This window comes from Dasypus novemcinctus, chromosome 15 (assembly GCF_030445035.2).
Source record: "Dasypus novemcinctus isolate mDasNov1 chromosome 15, mDasNov1.1.hap2, whole genome shotgun sequence".
Taxonomy (NCBI): Eukaryota; Metazoa; Chordata; class Mammalia; order Cingulata; family Dasypodidae; genus Dasypus; species Dasypus novemcinctus.
In genome coordinates, this window is record NC_080687.1 from 43,154,296 (window position 1) to 43,178,814 (window position 24,519).

At 33.1% G+C, this 24,519-nt stretch overlaps 1 protein-coding gene across 4 annotated transcripts in view; it reads right to left on the reverse strand.

Annotated features, from left to right (window-relative positions):
- The window catches only part of GPC5 (glypican 5), a 1,751,919-nt gene that overhangs the window by 732,394 nt on the left and 995,006 nt on the right, over positions 1-24,519 (reverse strand). For 2 of the 4 annotated variants that reach the window (XM_071208238.1, XM_058276507.2), the window contains exon 7: positions 16,654-16,816. In XM_071208238.1, the coding sequence (XP_071064339.1) occupies positions 16,654-16,816 (163 nt within the window). Of the gene's footprint in view, positions 1-11,542; positions 14,214-14,654; positions 14,721-16,653; positions 16,817-24,519 lie in introns of those variants that run through there. The other 2 variants (XR_009180618.2, XR_009180619.2) reach the window with 2 other exon arrangements.

Here is a 24,519-nt window from a genome sequence, read left to right on the forward strand (position 1 = left end):
TTTTTATAATGTCAGATTTCTAAATAGGTCCTATTTTAAATTCCATTTTATTTTATGTTTGCATTTTATAAACAAGACTTCATCTTTGGAAAGGAAATTCTGACTAATCTTACTATTCTTGCTATTGTTCATTGAGCTTGACCAGGTTTTTCTAATACTACATATCAGAACATTATGCAATGATGACAAGTTATCTTCAAAAATACCAAGAGATCTTAAGGTAGAATTAAGCCTAAGAAACTGTATGACATAAGTTTTAATATTCTGAATGTTAGCAGAATGAATATTCAGTAGAAATTTCATTAAATTTAATCATGTCGCTATTTTTCCAATTCTTTCCATCATTTTTATACTTATTTTTCCCATTTTATTCTATTGTGGTTTTATTTTATTACATGCCCAATGAAGAATTCTTTCCTTCACTCATTCATGTGTTCATATATTAGAGGAGATTTTTTTTTTTTTTTGAGGTACCAGTGTGGGGGACTGAACCTGGAACCTCTTATGTGGGAAGCCAGCCCTGAAACACATGAGCTTCCCTGAGTTGGCTTTTTTGTTTGTTTGCTTGCTTGTTTTGTTTTTGTTTTTAAGGAGGAGTTGGGGACTAAACCCAGGACCTCCCATATGGGAAGCAGGTGCTCAACTGCATGAGCCATATCAGCCACCCACATTAACAATAATTTTATGCTTGCATCTTTGCTCTTGCACTATATTTATTCCAAAGTTGTAAAGATGTAAAGATGGAATTTATTCCAAAGATGTAAAGAGGAACAAAGAGTGGGATCCATTTTGGAAACTCATGGTATAAGAAGAAATAAAACACAAACAAGCATACTAAAATGTAATTTTATATATATATAATTACATGTGTATTTGTGTAATATGCAGACACACACAGTGCTGATTTAGCAGATGAGTGACCAACTTCACTGGAGAGGTGGAGAAATCATCAGAGGAAGAAAAATGATTTTCATTTATGTCATCACATACAGTGCCTGGAGTACTGCCATATCTAGGTATCTAACTGGTCTCTCCAGATTAATTCTTAACACTGCAATTAGAGAGGTCTATTATAGTGTAACATTTGATGACATGGGTGATCTGATTAATGGCATGCCAAGTGATTCATGAGTTTCCCTATGCCAATTTCCAACCTACATTATCTATTACAGCATCTTGGAATTCCATTCTGTAGCCTAATGATACTCAGCTCTCTCTAGTCACCAGGTTTCTGCACCTGGTCCCATTTCCTGTAGTGATTGCTCCCCTGGCTACTCATGATCCTATTAAAAAGTGTTTCCTCAGCTGTCAGATTAAATTTCAAGAAGACTTCCTGAATCCCTAAGGCTGGATTAGATATCTTTCCTATGCTCCCATAAGATCTGCTTTACCCCAAATAAAATTTCATACTGCATTCTAATTTCCTGAATTCTCTTAAGTATCCCCCAAAGGCAGAAATTTGTAGCCTGACTAGCACTGAATAAGCACCAAATAAATATTTGTTGAATGAATGAATAAATAAATAAAATAATGAGTGAATGAAGAACTAAGGGGTTACCTTCAAAGTAAAGACAAATATGGGTTTGGAAGTATGATGAAGTCATTGGTGACTTCAAGTTAATTTGAAGCTAAAAATTTGTATTAAATAAGTGTCATACTACTCCCATATGAGTTCCATAATGTAGTTTAGATTTAAAGAAAAAAATATATACTTGTATTGTAGCATAAAGGCTATTAATTACTCAGAAAAATGTTCTGATACAAAATCCATATTATTTTTCAAAGTTATAACCAGAAACCTGGAATTAATTTCTATATTACTTATTAAATAAATATAATTATTTTTATTCTAAAATCAGCATGAAACATTAGCACTATGAGGAAATTAAAGAAGTCAAATATAATCTATCAAAAACTGCCCCCAAGCAATGCATATTATGCTAATGTATCTCTTTTAAAATTGAGACATTACAAATTAATCTAGAAAATTACACTCAAGTTCAGTGCTTTACACTCCAGTTTAACAATTAGAATTCAATGATTACTTTTGTCTTATTAATTTTCACTCAAATTAGTACATTAAATTTATGCAAAAAATCCACAGTTGGGTCTTCACTACATGAAAAAATAAGTTATTTATGTAAATAAATTTCACAAATACCGAAAATTGTTGAAGAAAACTGTGCTTATCAAATTTATTCTATATTTTAACTCAACTTTGGTCTTTTGAATATAATGTATTTATATTCATTTTATGGATAATATTCTCAACTGAAATGAAGGTCAGTATATTCAGTTCATCAAAAAATCTGGTTTTTAATGTTAAGATATATTTTAGAGACATGTAGATTATACTCCTATCCATTCATGAAATTCAGCACACTTTCATTAAATGTCTCATGTTTGGAGGCATTGTGGTAAGGACTCTGAGGCAGTTGTTCTCAAGTTTTATTGGGAATAATTATTATGTATTATGCTTGTTAAATATGAATTTCTGGGCTTCATTCCTGGAAATGTTGGTTCAGTATTTCTGGATGGAATTGTTCAGTCTTCATTTTAAACAGGTACAGAGATAATTTTGATGTAAGCTGTATAACCATAATAAAAAAAATACTGCTGTGATGATATATAGGAAGATTAAAAAAGGTTCGGAAGCCCTCAATGGGCTTATAACCTACTATGGTTAATACAACCCATACACAAAAATGTATTCTTGAGTAGGCCATAGAAACTAATAAAAGTTTTGATCCTGGATTCAGGACAGGAGCCATACTTTAGAAAAAATATGCCTGGTAAATATGTACGATGTTGAAGAAATACTTAACTTCATCTTATATAGTTAATTCAAATATCCCCAGTCTAGGAAGACCTGAATTTAGTAATAGTGAAGGAAAAAGACTCGGAATTCGTCTGCAAGAACCACCAACATTTAGTAAAATATTATTGTCAAACTCTTATTTTATTTATTCTTTTTTCTCCCTGCAATTTCCCTGCCTTGCCCAGACGCAAATGGTTGGCTCCATGGGGGATTCAGTAATCCCAGGGGTCAGTCTTCAGAGAGGCAGCTTTACATGATAATCTCACTGACCCTCAGAGTTTCAAATCAACTCAGGTGGACAAGGTCTAATTAAATCAAAGACAGTGGTCCCAGCATATTTCTGACTCAAAAAATAGCTATTTCCCCTTAAATTTTTGTTCAGATCTACGTATGGATGGCACATTTCTTCTAATTTTCTGTGTGATTATTTTTCCTGGAATTTGGGAGGAAAAGTAAAACAGTGATGCAAAGCAGAGTATATACCTCTATAATATTGTTATGTTTTCATGCCCTTAAAAACTAGGATGAAGGCCTTTTGGTTTTCAGATAATTATTATATTTTGGTTCTAATTTTATACAATTAACACCAGTTCTATCAGGCAGTCCAGACCAAACAAACAAACAAACAAAACCAAAAACCAGAAACCAAAAACCATGATAAATATTTTATATAGAGAGAATTTAATAGAGGGAATTCTTATATAGATGTTTAAAGGATAGTGGAGAAAAGAAAGGATGCTAAAGAACATAAGTAAAAGTAACTACAAGGAGCGGATTCCACTCCTATGGCTACAGAATGAAATCGCCAGAATGCCTGAAGGTAGAGAGTAGAAGAGGAATTTGCTCCTTAGGGTAGAGAATGATAGTGCAGGCCTGCCTGGAAGTCTCTGCCTAAAAAAACTAAAAGGTGGTTGGAAGCCTCATATCTCAACAAAGAAGTTGACTTCCATTTAAAAAATATTATATTGACAGCTGTGTAGAGATGAGTAAAATAGAATCAAAAAGACCAGTGCAACATTTATAAGAAAAGTTCAGGTCAGAATTATTGAGGGCCTAAGCTAAGAATGCGGCAGTGGGAATTGGGAAGAGAGAATGGGTCTTGATAAATGTGGCAAATGAGTCAAATGGAAGAAATTCCGGAGATGAACTCCAGAGTTTTGGTTCTTGGAGAATGGTGAGTGGTCATGCAACTATTTAAAAAGGGACAATTAAAAAATCCAATTTGGGAGGAAATTTTACAAGGTTAGTTTTGGATTAGTTGATTGGACAATTTTAGAGTTAACTGTTAATTGGACAATTTTAGAGTTAACTGTTGCCTGCACATCACTAGAACTTGTTATATATAGTCTTTGGTCATTGTGCCTTAGTGACTTTACAAAACTGGGACATTTCTTTTAACTCATATACTTACAAGATATTATTATATATTTTTAAAATGAAAAACTTCATATACAAAGCAAAAAAATAGTAAAAAGAAAAAAGAAGGATATTCACTTCTAAAGAAGAAACACAAAATCACCAATAAAGGAAGATGATGCTTAGTTCACTAGTAATGAGTTAAATGTACATAAAGGTGTTTTATTACCATTCTACATCCAAAATTTTGGCAAAAAAAAAAATGTGTCTGAGGATGTAAAATTACACTACAATGTAAGAAATAAATTTTCTCCAACGCTAGATTAATTTCACTTTTGAAGTAACTCAAATTCATGTGCATGAAGAGACTTGCTTATTTCATTCCTTGTAATATTAAATTTGAAAACAATATATTGTGGTATATTCATATATCAATTAAATATACTCTATCTACTTTTCAGTCCTGGATATATCTTCAATATATTGTTGAATGAAAAAGCTATTTACAGAAGGGAAACAGGTTAAATATAAATTTAAAGAACACTACAGTTTAGGTATATTTGCATAATATATGAATATACATATAAATACAGGTATTTATGTGTGTTCATATCAGCAATTTCCAATAGTGATTATTTTAAGGAGGGATTTGGTGAAGAAAAAGAGCATCAACTATGATTGTCACATTATTTTCCTTAAAAAATGAAAATGATCTGGGAGATACAGTGGTGGTTACAGGATAGATTTTGTATATTCTCAAATCCCTACTAAAACAGGCAAAAAAATAAGAAAGAAAAACCAAAGCATGTGAACACTCTGTCCAGCCCAACTTGGTGAGGTGTAAGCCTTAGACCCTAAAAATACAAGTAAGTGAGGAAAAATTACCAATAGTCACAAAACCTGCATGCTATCAGAAGAAAGGAAGGCGAAGTACCACAGCAAATGACAGGACTGAAAATAAAAGAATCCCCAAATATCTAACAAGTATTCACTGGAAATCAAATTGAGAACAGAAGAGGATCTGGGAGAAGTTTTGCTCACTCTAATATGTGGATGATTGTAAGGGCCCTGAACTATGTCTAAAGGGATTGGCCCTAAGAAATCTCCTGAACTCTTGAAACTAATCTGACAAGTCTTCCTTCAGGACAGCGGCTCACACTGAAGGGAAACTGCTGGAAGTAGAGTCAGAATTAAGTCAGAGTTAAGAAAAGAAGATATGGATAAAAGTGAAGGAGAGAAAAAAAGTAAAAAAAATCTCAGAAAACAAGTCACCATGTATATGTATATATATTTAACATTACATATGTATATTTAACTTTACATGCAATCAACAGAAAAGGGAACTCTGAATTTATAAAAGCTATCTAAACCAAGCCTAAATTCTGAACTAATTCTGAATTCAAATAAAACTTAGCAACAGAAAAGTTTTTAGGTCAAAATTTCATTTAAATTGATTATAAGAATAGTGATAAGTAGCAGAATACTATCTCTGCAAAAAATGAAATCACACTGGAAAAACATGCTAAAAATAGATAAAAATACAACATATCTGTTCAAAGTGAGATAATAAATTTTCAAGGAAAGAATACAAGACATCAAAGAATAAATATATAAGAACTAAAAAGAAACTCAGCAATTATGTTAGAAAACTAAGAAATAAAAAGAAATAAAAGAAAAATTCATTTAAAAGTGAATATAACTTGGAAGGAATTTAAGAATGTATAAATATTATTAATACTGCCTTAAAAGAAATGCAAGTGAAAAGGAGATAAATTTCAAAAATCAAAAGGAAATGAAGAAACATATAAAAAATGATTTGAGAAAATATTGAAGCTAGGCAAAGAAAATTCAACAAATGTATGATAGGTAAAGCTGAAGATGAAAACCAAAACAGGAAAATAGAACACATACATAAAACTATAGTTCAATAAAATTTTCCTGAAATAAAAAAAAAAGATTTGAAATTATATATTGAAAAAATACTTTATGTAATTGAGAATACACTGAGAATCACTAACACTTAGACATATTCTAGCAAAATCACTGCATGTTAGAGAAAAAGAAAATAGATTTTGGTCACCAAGAAAAAAAAAGCATGAGATTTATAAAGAGAAAAATATTAGATTATTATCAACCTTTTTGCCAGTAATGCTTTGTGCCAGAATAAGATGAAGTGTATATATATATTTGAAAACCTAAAACTCGTTGTGTTTTGTTTTTTGTTTTTTGTTTTATTTTTAGATTTATTTTTTATTTATTTCTCTCCCTTCCTCCCACCCCACTAGTTGTCTGCTCTCTGTGTCCATTCACTGTGTGTTCTTTTGTGTCTGTTTGTATTCTTGTCAGTGGCACTGGGAATCTGTGTTCTTTTTATTGTGTCCTCTTGCTGTGTCAGCTTTCCATGTGTGTGTGGTACTGCTCCTGGGCAGGTTGCACTTTCTTTTGTGCAGGGTGGCTCTCCTTACAGGGTGTACTTCTTACCCATGGGGCTGCCCTATGCGGGTAACACCCCTGCGTGGCAGGGCACTCCCTGCGCTCATCAGCACTACGCATGGGCCAGCTCACCACACGGGTTAGGAGGCCCGGGATTTGAACCCTGGACCTCCCAGGCGGTAGGCAGACTCTATCCTTTGAGCCAAGTCTGCTTCCCAGATGAAGTAAATATTGAGGAAATATGAAGAAAGAAAATGTGATCCAATGTTCTTCCATCCAGCAAAACTGACTTTCATGTGAAAAGGGCACAAACTCCTATCACCAGGTAAGAACTTGTGGATTACTGTCCCTGTGAGCCCTTTTGAGGAAACATACTAGAGGGATTTTGACATAAGAAATAGTGGTGAGCATTAAATATATAGTTACTTAAAGAACTAAGAATCTATGAGGGTTAAATAGAAGCTATGGTTTGTGAATTGACAATAGCTGCTAATATAGTATAAGCATAAAATGGGGATAAAATGGATAAGATTTGAAAAAACTGTTCAACTGATTTTAGTCATCACAATAGGTAGATGTAGTATGAGTATTATTATTCTGATACTGTGACATACCTAATATGGAATAAATCTAATGAGATAATAAAATATGTATTTCTATTATCACCAGTGTCCTTGGCAATCAGAATCCTAGTGTAATAGAAGGAGATACAGATACAATATAGAAGAGGTTAAATAATAGCCATGTAGTGCCAAAATTGAATTTGAAAACATTGGTATCAACTCACAAGGGGTGTTCGTATGTGTGTTTGTGTGTGTGTGTTTGAGAGAGTGTGAAGGTGAGTACAATGATAACCAACTCAGTTGGTTGATATCCTTAGTACCTAGATTATGGTTGTGAAATACTATCTCCCATTTTAAAAAATCAAGGCACATGGATAAATGACTGATTCCAACTCTGCAACATGAGCTTGTAATATCTTGTTATCCCACACAGCAAGGCAGCTAGCAAAGACAAGGGGTATGGCAAAAGGACCCAGGAACCAAGTTGAAAAAGTGTTAGTTGGCAAAGTATGGACAATTTGAACTCTAATAAGGGTAAGAATTACAAATATGTTTAAAACTCTGAGTTCCTATGTATTTAGAGAGAGTTTGTCACCTTCTGAGAAAGATAGGGAGGCAATCAATTTGTTATTTTGAATAATAATCATTTGTTATTTTGAAAGCCAAGTAAATAAAAATGGTTAAATAATTTATCCTGTCTTTCCTAAAGGTCAAAACCCAAAGAGTTAAGTGGATCACTGAAGTGGAGTTTTGTCTTGAAGGCAACTGACAAAAAAGATAAATAACCCAAAAGAAGGGGGATAAAAGACTATAGATAGGAACGAAATGTCAGATGAGGAAGCAAAAATGGCCCAAATATTCAAGGAAAAAGTATTAATACAATTCAATGAAGTATCAGGGAAATATAAATTAATATAAAAAAGAAATATTTCCCTTTTACCCTTTGGAAAAACATTTTAAAAATAGTGGGAATGGAAAAAAAACAAAAACATGTACAAAGAAGGGAAGCAACAGAAAGTATTATTGCAGGCAGGAATGTGAGTTGATATTATCACATTGCAAACCAGTTTGACATTACCTAGTAAACATGAATAATGCCTGGTTTGTGACTCTGCCACACGCCTCTGGGTGCACTCTTGCACATGTGCGTAAGGATATATGTATTAATAAAACACTTAACAACAGTGTTCACAATATCTAAAATGAAATCAATTTCAATATTCATAAGCAATAAGCTAGATCAGTAACTGGGTGTGAGTACTTTTAAATGCCAATACTATGCTTTGGTTTTGCAATGAGTAAAGCTAGATTCATCAATATGGATCAACCTCAGAAACACAATGTCAAGCAAAAGGAGCATACCACATAATAATGTCTACTGTATGATTGCATTTATATAAAGTTTAAAAATTGGCAAAACCAAGCAATTTATTATTTAGGAATACATAGATCAATGCTTGGATATATACTAAAGGAAACATAATTTTAACATAATTTACAATTTATGTTTTCTCTCTGTGGAGTAGGATGTATTGAGGGAAGGGCACACAGAGGTATGGGAATATTTTATTTCCTGGACTGAGTGGATGGGTAGATTTAAGTTCAATTTATTAATTTCTTTAAACTGTGTCTGTGTATAATGATAGTTAATTATAACTATATCTAATATCTTTCTTCTTGTATAATTTTATGACTTCACCTAGTTTTGACTTAAATATTCCTTTCTTCTTTTGCTAGTTTATGGATGCATTCAAGAAAACAAATTTATGTATTTTATCCAATTCTTCCATTTTTTTCCCAAGGGGAATGAACACTCTCTAATGCTATCTATGGATTAAACTATTTAGTCCTCACAACAACCCTTATTATATAGGATAATTATCACCATCCTATAGAAACCTAGGAATAAACCAATTACTTATACAAGGTAGGTGTATACAGGATATACTTAATCATTTGTATACATTCATTTCTTAACAAACTCACTGTTTTGTTGGTAAATATAACCCCATACCCAAATAAAACAACCACAGAGAAAACCTTTCAATAATTTTTACTTGCCTACCAAATTAAATATAAACTCCTCAATCTAAATTCAAAATATATTCATATATTTTAATCCACATGTTTAGCCTTCCAATATTTTTTCAAGCCATATGGATAATTCTGTTCCTATGTAAACATGCTGTTGGTTTCCTGTTCTATCTTCACTCAGAACGTTTACTTAGCTCAGGATGTTATCTCCTCTCCATCACTGAAACTGAAACCATCAGCCCACCCATCTCAAATGCCACTTTCTGCAAAAGCTTTGCAGTTAATATTTTTTCCAGATTGCCTTTTCCCTGTCTCCTCTATGATGTGTTTTTTGAAACCCCTGTTTCAATAGCCTCTTTCCTTTCTCTGAGCTCACATAAAACTGATTAATCTCTGTTGGCATTTAATGTGATATAGGGGGATATGCAAAATATTCCTTCAGTGTTCACCAGAAACTAGAGAAACTGGTAAAAGTGGTTCTCCTTTTGTGTTTGAAAAAAAACCCAAGCTTGGCCAATCAAATTGAGACTGATTCTAAAAATCATATGGGATAAGCCATCATTATTGGCCCAATTGTTACAGCTCTTCTAAGTATTAACATTATAATTTCATATGATGCTTTCTTGAAATGCTAATATATAAAGGTAGGTGGTATTTTTTAAAAGTCCACACTGTTTTAATACTTACTTTAAAGATACATAATAGACAAAGAGCATTATAAGCAAAGGCCTAAATCTCTGCTCCTCATGCTGTTGTCCATGGATTAGCAGCAACAGCATCGTCTGGGAACTTGTAAGAAATGCTCCACCTCAAACCTCCTGCTTCATAATCTGCTCTTAACAAGATCCCCAGGTGATTTGTATGTACATGAAAGTCTGAGAAGCACTGGATCCAGATCACATGCTGTATTATTTCTTTTAATTATTTATACTTAGTGAGCACTTAATTGTCTGGTCAATCAGCTATATGAAAATTATTCTTTCCACAAGGTTGGCAGTATAGAAATGCCATTAGGGAGTCTGAAGTATACCTCACTTATTTTTACATGATGCGCTTTATCAGTCAATCCTGACTGAAGGAAAAGACTGCAATTTCAATAACCACTTTATGTATTTGCAACACAATATTCAAAATAGACCTGATAGGAATATGGATTTGTTTCTGGTTTTGTTGACAGCTAAATGACCTTGGGCAAGTCATGATAAGACTTATCTGATGACATTTACTTTAATTTTTAATTATTTACTTCCTCTATCGAGCATAAAGTCACAGTGTTGTGCTATTCCAAAAAGACGATAAATTCTTTATTTTATGTCCTCTAGTATGGTATAGATTTAGTTATAAGAGATTGCAGAATAGCTGGTTGATCTGGAATGCATGCTAGGAGGCTCATTTAAGCTTTAATTAATAAGTCTTCCTTCTTCACCTCAGTGATTTAACATCAGTTCTGTGTCTGAGCCAAAGCAATGAAAATCATAGCTTAGGTATTCAAGGACAAACTCTTTGATTTCAATTCTATTATTTAAATTGATAAAAGTGATATATAACTTTTCGAAAGAATGAAAGGTGATTTTAGATGATTCACTAGGTCTTCAGATTCTGCTACATAATTTTTGTTAATGAAAAATAGCAAGCAACCAGGATGACTCTCAACTATATAGAAACCAAATTGAAAATACATAATCCAAATAATATTCATGGTGACCATATTAATTAAAACATATTTATCTTAGACATATATTTCATTTTCCATTGGTATTATTTTTATCAGTAGTTTCAAGGCTGAACTAGATGATAATGTCAAAGTGTTTACAACTTTGAACATTAAATGAGATAAGGAAGTGTTTCTTTGAATTTTTCTATGGTTTTATGATGCAGGGTTTTATATGACCCTTCCGTATTGGACACTTGTAAAACATAGATCCAAGTGTTTCAGTCATTTTTAGTCATGAATGAATAGCAGCCATTATTCAAGATTACATTCACCATGACATAAAGAGTTAAAAGTAAGTAACCTTTAAAGATTATTTATATTTTATAAACTGAATAAAGTCAAGTCAAAAGTTCTTATTTTCAGGGCATTGTTCACATGTTTGGAATAATTTATTAATGTACTATTACCAACACTTTGCAAAGTAAGCTGAATGCATTTTATTGAATCAAATTAGTTGAAACTTTAATTTTAGAAATAATATACATGTTATGAATATATATAAACTTGGAATTGTTATTAATGGTAATCAAATCTTATGTGCATGCATTATATGTTTGAAGGAAATCTGACCTGGAAAGAAAAAAATCAAGTAGATAATCTAAAAAAATGATACAAAAAAATATAGGTTATAAATAAATGTATACTTTTATTAGCTTTTAAAAGGGAAATAAAGTTAGAATTTTCTAAAGAAAATGTCACACATAATAATACACACAGTATTTTTGAGTTCTCCCTAACCTCTATGCTTAATCGAGATTTTGAAATGAAGGTGATTTATGGCGAACATAACAGTTTGAAGAAGCTAAGATTTTCATTCACTTTACAATCCTGCTTTACAAAATAAATCAGCAACCTTTATTCTTCAATGGCTAACAAAGTGTCATTTTCATTTTACTGTGCACATGGAATATACTACTCTTTTCCAAGGTCATTGTTAATACTATGACGCAGATGCCTCTGTTAGAGGCTGATCTGAGGTCGCTAAATGAGAAATCTAAAGCACAGTATAAACAGTACTGCAGTTCTATTTATTTTAGGCATTAGAAGGTCAAACAAAAACTCTTTCTAAATCTAGAAACTTAATGTTCCAATGTATTATGCTACTATTTCTAAATTGGTCTTATTTAAATTGTATATTTTCTGTTTCAATAAGCCTAGCTATCAGAGATATCATATGGGAACATGCTTTATAAACCGGATAGTGCCATAAATGGCAGCATACCATAATTATACTTATTATGACTACATAAATATTTTTGAAGAGTTATGAATAGAGATGATAAAATGTCTGAGAACTGAGCCCTGAGCAGAATTTGGGATGATGGTGAGAAGTCTCTTAAGGAGAAGAGAAAGAACAGCCCATGAGGTAAAAAAAAAAAATTCTAATGGTAAACAGTTTTTTTCCTAGAGAAAGATTATGGATGGCTGATTAAATGGGGGCTCAGCATGCTGCAGTGGTCCTCTAAACATACCAGTCTTTATTAATCCCTACAATAATTTTTCTGCCCATGTGCATGTTGAGAACACCACTGGGGAAAACATCATCTGAACACACAGTAAAGAATCAAAGTGAACAATCATTTGTAGATTTTTCAGTTAAAGTGCAATTACTTAAAACTGCTGAATATGCTACATAATTATTTACGGGTAACAATGAATGTAAAACAGACTAATTATCTCAAGAAATCTGAAGACTTAAAATCATCCTATTTTTTTTTTAACTCCCTCCACCCCGAGATGACTCCCTCTTCTGTTTGCTTGCTATTTTTGCTAGTTGATTTGCACCCATTGTTTGCTCATTGTCTGTTTGTTTTTGTCTTCCAGGAGGCACTGGGAACCAAACTTGGGACCTCCCATTTGGGAGGCGATACTCAACTGCTTGAGAGACATCTGCTCCTTGCTCATTGATTTTACTCGTTGTCTGATAGTTGTTTATTTGTTTTCTTTAGGGGGCACTGGGAACTGAACACAGGACCTCTCATGTGGGAGGCGGGCGCCCAACTGCTTGAGCCATATCCACTCCTGCATCCTATTTTTTAATGCCTGTTTTCTGACTCAACTCATAATCAAGTCCTTTTTGTTTGAGATTATTATTGTGAACCACTGTATCAAGATGAATTTGATAATGGACTATATATTCCTTACTTTTTAAAGCAATGTGTCATAATTATTGCTAATTTAAGTTATGATACCATATAAGAATTGCAGGGAAGCAGATGTGGCTCAACTGATAAGAGTATCCATCTACCATATGGAGGGTCCAGGGTTTGATCCCCAGGGCCTCCTGCCCCATGTGGTAAGCTGGCCCACGTGCAGTGCTGCCATGAGCAAGGAGTGCCATGCCACACAGGGGTGCCCCAGTGTAGGGGTGCCCCATGCGCAAAGAGTGTGCTGTGCAAGGAGAGACACTCTGCGTGAAAAAAGCACAGCCCACGTAGGAGTGGCACCACACACACACAGAGCTGATACAGCAAGATGATGTAACAAAAAAAGAGAAGAGTTTCCAGTTTCGTCTGATAATGCAAGCAGATGCAGAAGATAACAGAGCAAATGGACACAGAGAACAGACAACAGGAGGGAAAGGGGAGAGAAATAAATAAAAATACATATTTAAAAAACAAAGAATTGCAAGCATTGGAATGCAGATTTTTTAAAAACTCCACGCGGAATAGTTCTACAGCACGTGTTTAGTAGCATAGTGGTTTGTTTTTCAACATTTGAAATTATCAGAATTTGGGGACATAAAAGGAACAGTCAAAGAGTTGAAGAGCTATTAATGGTATTGAGACTAGGTTTGCTCTGCATGGCCACAGTGTTTTAGTCACTGGTATTCAGAGCCAGCATTGCTTGGTTACTTTGAAAGGGTGATAGGTGTCAGATGGGGATGGTGAGGCAAAGCAAAATGTCAGAGATACTGATATACAGAAATTCAAGGTGACTAATGAACTATTCATACTTATGAGGCATATCCAATACAATAAATATAAAAAGCAGTTTCCAAAATATTGATATTTTTAAACTATCCTACTTAAAGAGGAAAATATTTTCAGTTTCTTAAGAATGAACATTACATAGTATAAAAGGCTGCATTTTATAGGAAGCATATCAGTTAAAATTTGATAATTGTCTACAAGTGGAATATAAATTGAGACATTTTTAAAGCTAAACATTTGTTATATTATTGACTATTAGATCTATTTTTTTTTAAAAAAAAGAGCAACTTAAAAGTATATAAATATTTTGTGGTAAAATTTTGCATGTTAATGTATATAGAACTCTCTTGGCCTGAAAAAAACTTGAACAGAAACAGAAAATCAGTTTGAATGGTCATTAATAAATGATCAACTTTGCACATGTGCTTAATTTGAGCAGAATCAATATGTTTGCAGAACATTATATTCCTGTAATTCCTTATAGCTAAATATAACTATAAATAAATACATATCAATGTGTGCATATGCACACACACACATATAAACTTTTTTTTAATCAGACATTTTTGTGGTGGCAAATGAACTATGTGTTAACATGTATTTTATAGAGAATAAACATCAGTGTAAGGAAGAAATAATGGTGCATTGAAAGTTCTTAACAAAAATGACATCCAGGTCAACTTTCTAGAACACATGGTCAATTAGACCATGTGCAACTATGTCTTAGCTTACTTTACCAATATATCAAACTATCCAAAGACAGGCAAAATACAGTGTTTTATGAAAATAGAAATGTGACCTACCCTTTGCTTCTTTTCTTGTCCCTTTTTATTTCAGCATTCTGTCCATAGTGGTTTCCTAAATGTTTACTAAAAATTGAAAGGCAACTGCTATAAACTGTTAGAAACATAATAGGTAACACAGTTATAGCAAATATGCATTTTTAAAATGGTTGCCTGGAGTTTCTGAAAACCATCTATATCTTAAATCTCCCCAGTTCTGAAGGCTGGTTGCTGATACCATACCTGTCTATTTCAGCAGTAATTGAAACCAGGGTTTTAAAGTAAAAATTCATTTTTGCCTCCTTGACAAGTACGGTTTTGTGAGAGAACTACTAGTAGTTTAATACCCTCAACAGTCTCTACTTCTCTTGTGAAAAACCATAAAAAAACGCTTATCTATTAATATATGACAAGTTCTTGTGCTTATAAATAACTTTGGGAAGTGGAAAAAAACCCTATAAAATGCTAATTTTACATACACACACTATTTAATATTTGAAATTTCAACCTATTTTGTGTGTGTGTTGTGTTATTAGTGATATAGATTAAATTAACAAGTTTATGCCCTACACTCACTAATATTCAAATGATAATACAATTGTTATGCATATAAATACCAAAGATAGGATAAAAATAATTGAAAATTTCTCAAATACAAAATACAAAGGAGGTCACTAACTATCAGAAAAAAATATATTTTCTAGTAGAAATCCTTTCTTTTAGTTTTTTTCTTCTTTTTTTGGACTAAACAACAAAGGGAAAAAAGAACATGAGAAACTAATATGATAAGCTATATTAATGCCAATACAGAAATACATATTCTTATCTCTTCCTATAAGAGTGGAAGATAGTCAATTTGCATTAGGAGATTGTATTAATACATCAAGGCAAGAAGTGTTAATGGCCCTTTATTCAATTGCTGCTCCAGTGTACTAACTTCCATCTATTTACCTTCTATATTAAATAAAATGTATTTTTGGGTCTAATAGGAAAACATAATTCCTTAGGTTAATTGACTTTTTGTACTGCTTTTAGCTTCCACTCCTTTAACCAATGTATTTAGCTTGTAAAACTAAATTTTGGAAGGAATGGGGTATTGATGTTTAAAGCATTTGTAGTGCTCTAAGAGAACAAAAAAGCAAATGAATTCTATACCATCAAACTCAAGCAAGGCCACATATAACAATTTGCCCAAAGCAGCTGTGAGTGATTTAAAGGGAGACCATCAGACCAGTCACCAGGTAGGGTTGCCACGGGTCCAGAAGATGACCTTTTGTGTAGCCTGAGCTAAATAAAAACCTGAAGGTCAACTGTTCTGGGTCTTGCTAACTTTCACACTTTCTCAGTGGATTGGTTTGGTTCCACTGCCCATATTCCTAATTTTGTATGTGAAGACAAGGAAAGGAAATCCATTTGGTGAGTTATTATTATTTGGCAGTTCTGTCTTTTGTGGTAGTGATCAGTCCTGCAATATCAGAGATATTTTTCAAATCCATACAATCATGCTTAGTGAAATTTTTTAGAAGAGCAAAGTCACGAGAGTTAAATCCAGCTATAGTTTTACACTATAACCTACTATATAGTTAACCAATTTAATTTCAACTTGACCAAGATAAAACCTAATAGAGGAAATCTTCTTTACGTCATGAATGGCATGATAATTTCAGAATTTGGTTATTTAGTAGGACTTATGTACCTTAGTTTTACATTACGTATCAATATACATTAAATAGCCACCATACTATCTGTCTCATGCCCTAAGACTGATTAAGAAACCTTTATCACTCTCAGAATGGATGGTCATCCACCATTTTTTTTTCTTAGTAGAAGTGACATTTCCGTTTAAGGCCCTTACTTTAAAATAAACACAAAAACACAACAATGCACATCCTGAACATCTAAAAATAAGACGATTGCCGTTCCAATTCCTCCTGCCTAATTCTGAATTCATTGCCATAATATTTATATTCATAATAATTATCCTTATGCTTTAAAAGATGTGTTTGAAGCATACACTTACAGTCTGTGATTTTCAGCGTCCTTTTGACTTCTCCACTTCCCGATCCCCCACAGCCATCTTCATCATCACAGTCCCCGCTGACCTGTTCAACCATTCCACCACCACTGCCTAGCTGGAGAGGTTCCCACTTGCCAGGTTTAGGCGTTGACCTACCCTGTAACAACTAAATGTGAATACCAAAAGCATTTATTAATAATAAAATAAACTAAGATCTCTGTTGAGAAACATATGCAGATATTACAATTATTCTCCTATATGGATCCACATTTTTTTGTGTGTAGACAACTTACTAAAGGAAGTCATCACGTACAAATAAAAACAATTGCAATTATAATAAAGATGAGGTAGACCTTTATGGAAAGAGCTTCAAACTACATATTATTGATACTGCTTTGAAATGCAGGCTGAAAAAAATACATAGTAAATAAAAATCAGGCCTGCCTATTCATGTGTAATTTGGCTAGAGAATTATTTTTGAACAAATCTTTAAGCATGGTAAATCAAACTTCTTTTGCAGTTCATGTAACACACAACTCCTTTTGCAGTATATTGCCAGATAATATTGTGCCGTTTTTAAAATCAGCAGTCAAAAATTTCTTAAAAAGCTCAGTACTATTCTTTCAGAAAAAAAGATTAAGTCAAAAGAATCAAGAATTTTGGACATGTAAGTTTATAGCTTCATTTTACTTTCTTGAATCAAATACATAGGCCAATGTGTATGACACAGTACTGAACCTTAAGACCAAAGACTTAAGTCCTACTTCCATTTCCACAAATCACTTAAGAAATTTAGCCAAGTTCTTGGTCCTTGGTTCCAAGTATTTCATTTACTTTTATGAGCAAAATGGATGCAATAGCCATTTTCCCCTACAGCACAGAGGTGCTGGTAATATTTTGAATGAGATTGGAAATGCCTGAACTCCTTCTCAAAAGGTGATGTTATGAATAATAGAGTATTTCAGTAATACTAAGACTGAATAAAATGATCCAATATGTGATGTTCACCCCTCCAGGACAGGTTTGGAAATGAACACATGACCAAATATGAGACACTAGAGGGTACTGATACATTATGAATGAGAAGTATCTCGGTTGCCCATTTAATGGGCATTTAAATTCTCATAGTTCTTTATGAAACCATTAGGGTTTCATTAGGGTTGTTACTTCTAAGAGATTTTCCAAATAACAGATTTTCCAAATTAGTATTCAATAATTAAATATACCACCTGAAGACAGCATTTCATATTGAAAAATATAGAATAAAATAACCTCACTACTTCTAGGACAAATATGTTTGGTGTTTAAAGAACACATTAAGCAACTGAATTTTGACAATTCATAAACTTTCCAAAAAAAATTTAGGTTATGAATTCTGAAATATTCCTGTTACTTAAAATTATTTTTCCTAACATAAAAAGAAATGCTAAAATGACTTGAAGATAATTTTTAAACTCTATTTCTACTTAACACCATTTCCCAAAATGTGTTAATAGGTGTTAAATTAAAAAAGAAATCTTGTTTCATAGTCAAGTAAATTTAGGAAATGTTAATTTAAACAAAGCTTCTTTACTGTGTTTAATATGTTCATGGGTATGCTATTCCTGGAGAGGAATGTGGTAATGGGGTATCGCAGACACAGAAACAAAGCACATAAAATTCTAAATCTGAAAAAGCAAAGTAAAGATAAATGATAATATATTACCTATACCCCACAAAAGTAAAATACACAATTTATCCTTTTGTTATTTTGCATTCTCTTCAAGGGTTTGGATTCTGCAGCCCAACAGACCAAGATTTGGATCCTGATTCCAATATATACTAACTATGAGACAGTAGGAAATTTACTGAATAACTTGACTCCCTCATATCTAAAATGAGGACAATAATATACCTGGGCCACTCTTTTCATTGAGATGAAAAAATCTCTATACAGTACTTTACATAATACAGACATTAAAAATTAACATTTTGATTATTATCTAGTTTATTATATATTCTATTAGAATATTGCTTACATATCCAGAATATACTAAAGAATTCTTTATCAATTAATTATTTATATTACATTTTTCAAAGTATACTCTTGACACACACAACAAAAACCAAAACCCGTGATGGCTGTAAGGTGGCTCACTCTCAGCTCTTGTCAGTTCTTTGCCATGGGTATTAGTAGACCTTCTCAGGCCTTCTCAGGCCTTCCCAATGTCAGTGCTTACATCTTCAAGGCAGCAGCAGGAGCCCTCTGACCAGTCCCCAATCTCTCTGACTTACTCTCCAGCTTCTAAAGGACTCATGTGATTATGTTAGTCTACCCAGATAATCTCCCTATGATTAACTCAAAGTCAACAGATTAATAACCCTAATTATATTTGCAAAATTCCTTTGCCCATGTAATGTAGTGAACATAATAGTGACATCTCATCATATTAACAGTCACAGAAACTAGAGTGGGAAATCTTGTGGACCCATTTTACAATTTTGCCCACCACAGATAGTTTAAGTTAAATTAAAATATAGTTTTGTATAGTTCTGTTTCTGAAAAATATGAGTTCAAATGCCTTTAACTGTTTTCTTAGAGTTTTGCTAATGTGATGGAGAAGGGAAAAGTAGCATGTATATAATACTCATTTTGTTATTACAATAAAAAATATATTCTTTATTTTTAACAGCAAGGAACACAGGTCCTCAGTCCTACTACTGAAATCTGCCAACAATCTAGATGAGCCTGGAAATAGATTGTCCCCCAGAACCTCCAAAAAAAGTGTCAATTCTGGGTGACACCTTGATTTCAGCCCTGGAATCACTGAGCAGACAACCCATCTGAACCCACTCAGGTTTCTGTCCTTTAGAACTATGAGCTATTAATAATTAATGGTTATGGTTTTAAGCTGCAAAATTTGTGTTAATTTGTTATTTAGCAAGAGAAAATCAGTAATTCTCTAACCCACAAATGGGACACATTTGCTTCCTGGCAATCTTTGTGTTTGATCTCTTGGTTCTCTAGCATACTCCTCAGAACAGGTGGTCAACATTTCCATGAGACACCAACATAGTGCCCTTGGAAATAAACTAGTACATTACATCATTTTTCCACTAGTCAGTTTCTTTGCCTCTTTAAAATCTGTCTCATTATTTACCAAGTCTCTGAGGAGGAGACATAGTTCCTGTTTCCTGTTAACAATTTATTCAAATATATCCAAGCCCCATCTCCATGATTCCAGGTCCCTAACCATCCCATCTCCCTTTGATAGGGTCAATATCTTCCTCTCCTCTACATGAGAGCTCTGATCTATTATTTCTATTTTCTCACTCCTCAATTATTTCACAATCTACAAATGTTCATTTTCATTCTCACAGTTTAATAAAACTTGATTTACAAAAGTTTTCAATGAGTTTCTAAATCAATGGAAATAATAGCTTTTCCCACTAAGATTCTAATTCAAATTCCCTCCTCTTTTGGACTAAACTATCCTGATTTCTCCTTAGTTTACTTACCTTCCTCCCCACTTGGAGAAAAATGTAAGTTCTTCAGTTAGTATAAATCCTCTGTTCTTTTCTTTTTAGCTTCTTTCTGGGAATGTGTCTTAAAAGATTCTACTCTCATCTATATACAAATATACACAAATCTTTATCTGTAGCCCTTGTACTCTTTAGTTCATATCTAAGCAGCTCTTTGATGTGAAAAAAGTACTACATCAATTTATATCTTATAATGGAGTTATTCATCTCCACCATCCATTTATCGTTACAACTTATCTTCCCAACTCCATCATTCTCTTCTCTCCACTGCCACCGTATTAGTAATTTCACCATATCCCCAAATCAGAAATTTTACCATGTTATTTTCCTGGCTAAATGCTTAGAATACTGTTTCCCAACATGTGTCTGGAGGAAGAATAAAAGCCTGGAAAGATGAGCTGCAGAAAGACATTTGGAAAATGTATAATATGGTCCTTTCTTAGATATTCATGAACTATAAAGGCTAATGAGAATCATTTAGTAACCAATTATAATTGAGATTCATGCCGACATTTTCCAAATTTACATAAGTGCAGGGACTCTCCTTCTCCCCTAATACAACGTCCAGTGGCATTCTTTTGGAAATTAGACCTAGAAGAAAAAAGTTGACTGCCTGAAAGTCAAGACCCTATATACTATTTTTTTTGAAACATGTCTAAATGCAACTCCCTAGCAACAAACTTCTGTTCCCTGATGTCACAGAAATTATGTGAATTCTATGTCTATCATTCAGTTTATGCTTGCTTTCTATTCTCCTCATTCCCAAATTTTGTATTCTTTTCCATACACACACAAAAAACCCTTTCCTTTTCTTTAACTCAGCACATTTTATTCTATTTTAAAGTTCTATCTCAAGAATTTCTCTGTCCATGCCAGAAAAATTTCTGTGATCTTTTCATTCTGCCTATACCAATCACTGGCATGTAATTACCTTCCTTGAGCATATGCCATGTCTTCTTAATTAAGTAAAAGTTTTCTGAAGATGAAACCAAGATTTAATCATTTTTACACTCCTCTCATAATGACTACAGAATGTTTTCTACATTGTAGATGTCAAATAAACATATTTTGATTTATTTATTTGAAATTGGAAAATAATTTTATTTAGATTTCCCTGTCTTTAATGCCCTTTATATCTAATTTAGTAAATGCATACACTTTTACTCAAATCATTAGAGATATTTTAGATGTTATTCTAGAGGATTTAGAATAACTTTTGGATTCATACCCACTGACTAGCAAATTGGTTGATTAACTTATTCTTTTAATGACAGTAATTGAACATATACTATGTAGCACATATTTTGAAGGATAAATATCCATTTCAAAGGATATGGCATAGCTTTTTGCTAAAAAACCACTCAGAATATTCTTTAAAATGTTTCCAAATTGGAATTCATGAATATGCAACAAGATAAAATTAAAATAGGAAAATCAGGAAAGGTTTAGTCCTGTAAACTTATTATATTTCTTTTTAATCATTAACAAGAAAGAGTTCAAAACAATATGAAGACTTTTTGAAACTGATTCAACAAAAACTTTGACACTGAAGAACTATGCCAGGAAATACTGCCCCAATATGTTTGTGCTTGTCATCCTAGTTTCTATAAACCCAAAAGAAGAGGAATGTTTACATAATCTTTAAAAAATTAGTATGTATAAAATACTTTATCGTAAATCTGGAATATAGGAATATTTTTAAAAACCAATGAACACAAAAAATCCAGTTTTCCTAGAGCAGAGAGGCAATTTTAGTTTTTTGGGCCATTGTAATGGAATCCTCCTTTTTCTTTTGCTGAGGAATCAGCTCTTTACAATCCCCTTCTCCAGCCCTTCTCAGAGGCAACATGCATAATAATTAACTCTACCTAAGTTTTGTCACTCCACCCTCAAAGGCAAGTGCTATTTCACATTTTACTCTTAAAGCACCTTTGAGAAATGTACATACCTTCCATAAAAGAGGAGCCCACTCCCACCTTTCTTTAATAAAGCAAAAAGGATGCTGCACATAGATGTAACTTTAAAGCAGGGATTCTTAACCAGGAGTCCATGAGCTTGACTCCTGGTTAAGACTTTATTCTTGTAGGCACGTGTTGGTGAGGGTGTGATATATTTATTAATTAATACACAGTATAGTGTAGACTTATTTAAGGGGCCTGTGGTTTTCACCTGACTGGCAAGTGGGTCCGTGGAACAAAAAAGGTTAAGAACCCCTGCTTTAAAGTAAACTGAGTACATAGAATGATCATGAAGCCAATTTCCTTTAGGGACAAATGAAAATCAATCATTTTATAGATGACACATTCATGCCACATACCATAACAAATCTCTTTTTCTTTTCACCACATACAAATAAAGCCATTCCATATACCTATAAGACATAGGAAATGTTGTAAAAATGTCAACATCCCCCAAATTTAACATTATTTCTTCTGTGACTACATTTTTCTCATCTTTAAATAGGGTTAATAATATCTATTTGGAAGGTTTTATATTATTTGGGTTAAATAATGTGAAGTGCTAGCATATGTAAGTAGTTAGCAATGGTTACTTGTCTTTATCATTATTACTATTATCACCACTAAGAATCAACAGGGCTACCCCAATCCTGACTTTGAAGAAGGGAACACATATGAGAGTAAAAATGTATTTCTTCATCCTGTTTGTGTTCTGTTATCTGAGTCTGCTCTAATGTAAAGACAAAATCAATCAAAATGTACATATTTATGGAACAATTGTAACAGAGGAAAGGACATAATTTTGAGTCCCATCCACACATTAATTGTGTGCCTTTAGGCAAATTACTTAAGCCCACTGAAAATCATTTTATTCTACTGAATAATAATACACTCATTTATCCGTATGTATGGAAGGCACTGCATCCGTAAAATGGAGAAACCAACAAAGTGAAGGAAGAGTGGAAAGAAAAACAGCTTTTAGTTTGTTCCTCCTTTTCTCAATTTGGTGCAGACAGCTGATTAGCTGAAAATAGTCAATGTTGATGACTGATGCTTCCTGCTTATGTTTAATTGGTTCAGGAAGCTCATTAAGGATGCTGTCTTGGAGGATGAGTTTGGTGGGTAGAATATATGATGACGCTAAGGCAAATGTACTGTTTTCAGCTGGCGAATTCATCTCTCAATAGACTCAATTTGCTTTTTACTAACTGGCTAGCAATATCCCATAGTTGGAATAGCCTTTCAAACGTTTACAATAAAGTCTGGCTATAGATGGCTCACATGCATAGAATTTTGCTGTGAAAGAGAAACATATTCACCACATTAAAAAAATCCCCAAACTTGACAGCAATTGAATGTGCTTTAAAATGCTACATATAATGATATATCTTTAAAATAATTTCTCCTTGCTCTTACAACCATTTACTCAGATATAGAAGAAGTAAATGTTGTTTAGAAATACATATCTCTAATCATCTGTTTAAATTGAAACACGGTAAAATCTGCTCTTTTAAAATTTATATAGGTGATGAAAATTTGTAGGTGAAAATTAGAATGTTGGCAGAAAAATTTCAAACCAGAAAACTGAAGACATAGAAAAAACTGTACTTTTCATTTCATCAATGATAAAACACCTCTGGAGAATAAATACATTTTAAGCACAGACTGAGAAAATCTCTCTCTCTCTGTATTTCTGCATGAATATATATATATATATATACACATAAATTTTATTTGGTTGTGAAGTAAATGTTATCTGTACTTTTATATAGTCTAAGTGAACTTATAAAGAAATGTATGGGAAAAAGGATAACAATGTGTGATGGTTAGGCTAATGTGTCAACTCAGCCAGGTAGTAGCGCCCAGTTGTTTGGTCAAGCAAGCACTGGGCTAATTGTAATACAAGAACATTTATGGACTTCAGTCATCAGTGAGTTTACTGCATAGATGGCTGATTACATCTACAATCAACCAGGGAGATTGCCTTCAGCAACAGCTAACAGTTTTTCCAATCAGTTGAATACCTTAAAAGGAGAAGGGATTTCAGCATTCAAAGAGAGTTTCCCAGCTCAACTTCGGATAGTCAACTTTTCCCACAGTCATCAAAGACCTTCATTGGACTTCATTGGAGTCCCCGGTTTGTTGCCTGCCTGTGGAATCTGGACTTGTGCATCCCCACAGTCACATGAGAGAATTTTATAAAATCTCACACTACTTATAGGTATTGCCTATTGATTCTGTTTCCCTAGAAAACCCTGACTAAAACAGCTGGGTACCAGGAGTGGTTCTTGAGGAAAAGAATGTTAAACATGGGATGTCTGAAGTGGTGCTGGGAGTTTTGCAATTGGCTCTCTATTCCAATTGGACTCAAGGGTAGTAATGACTCCTT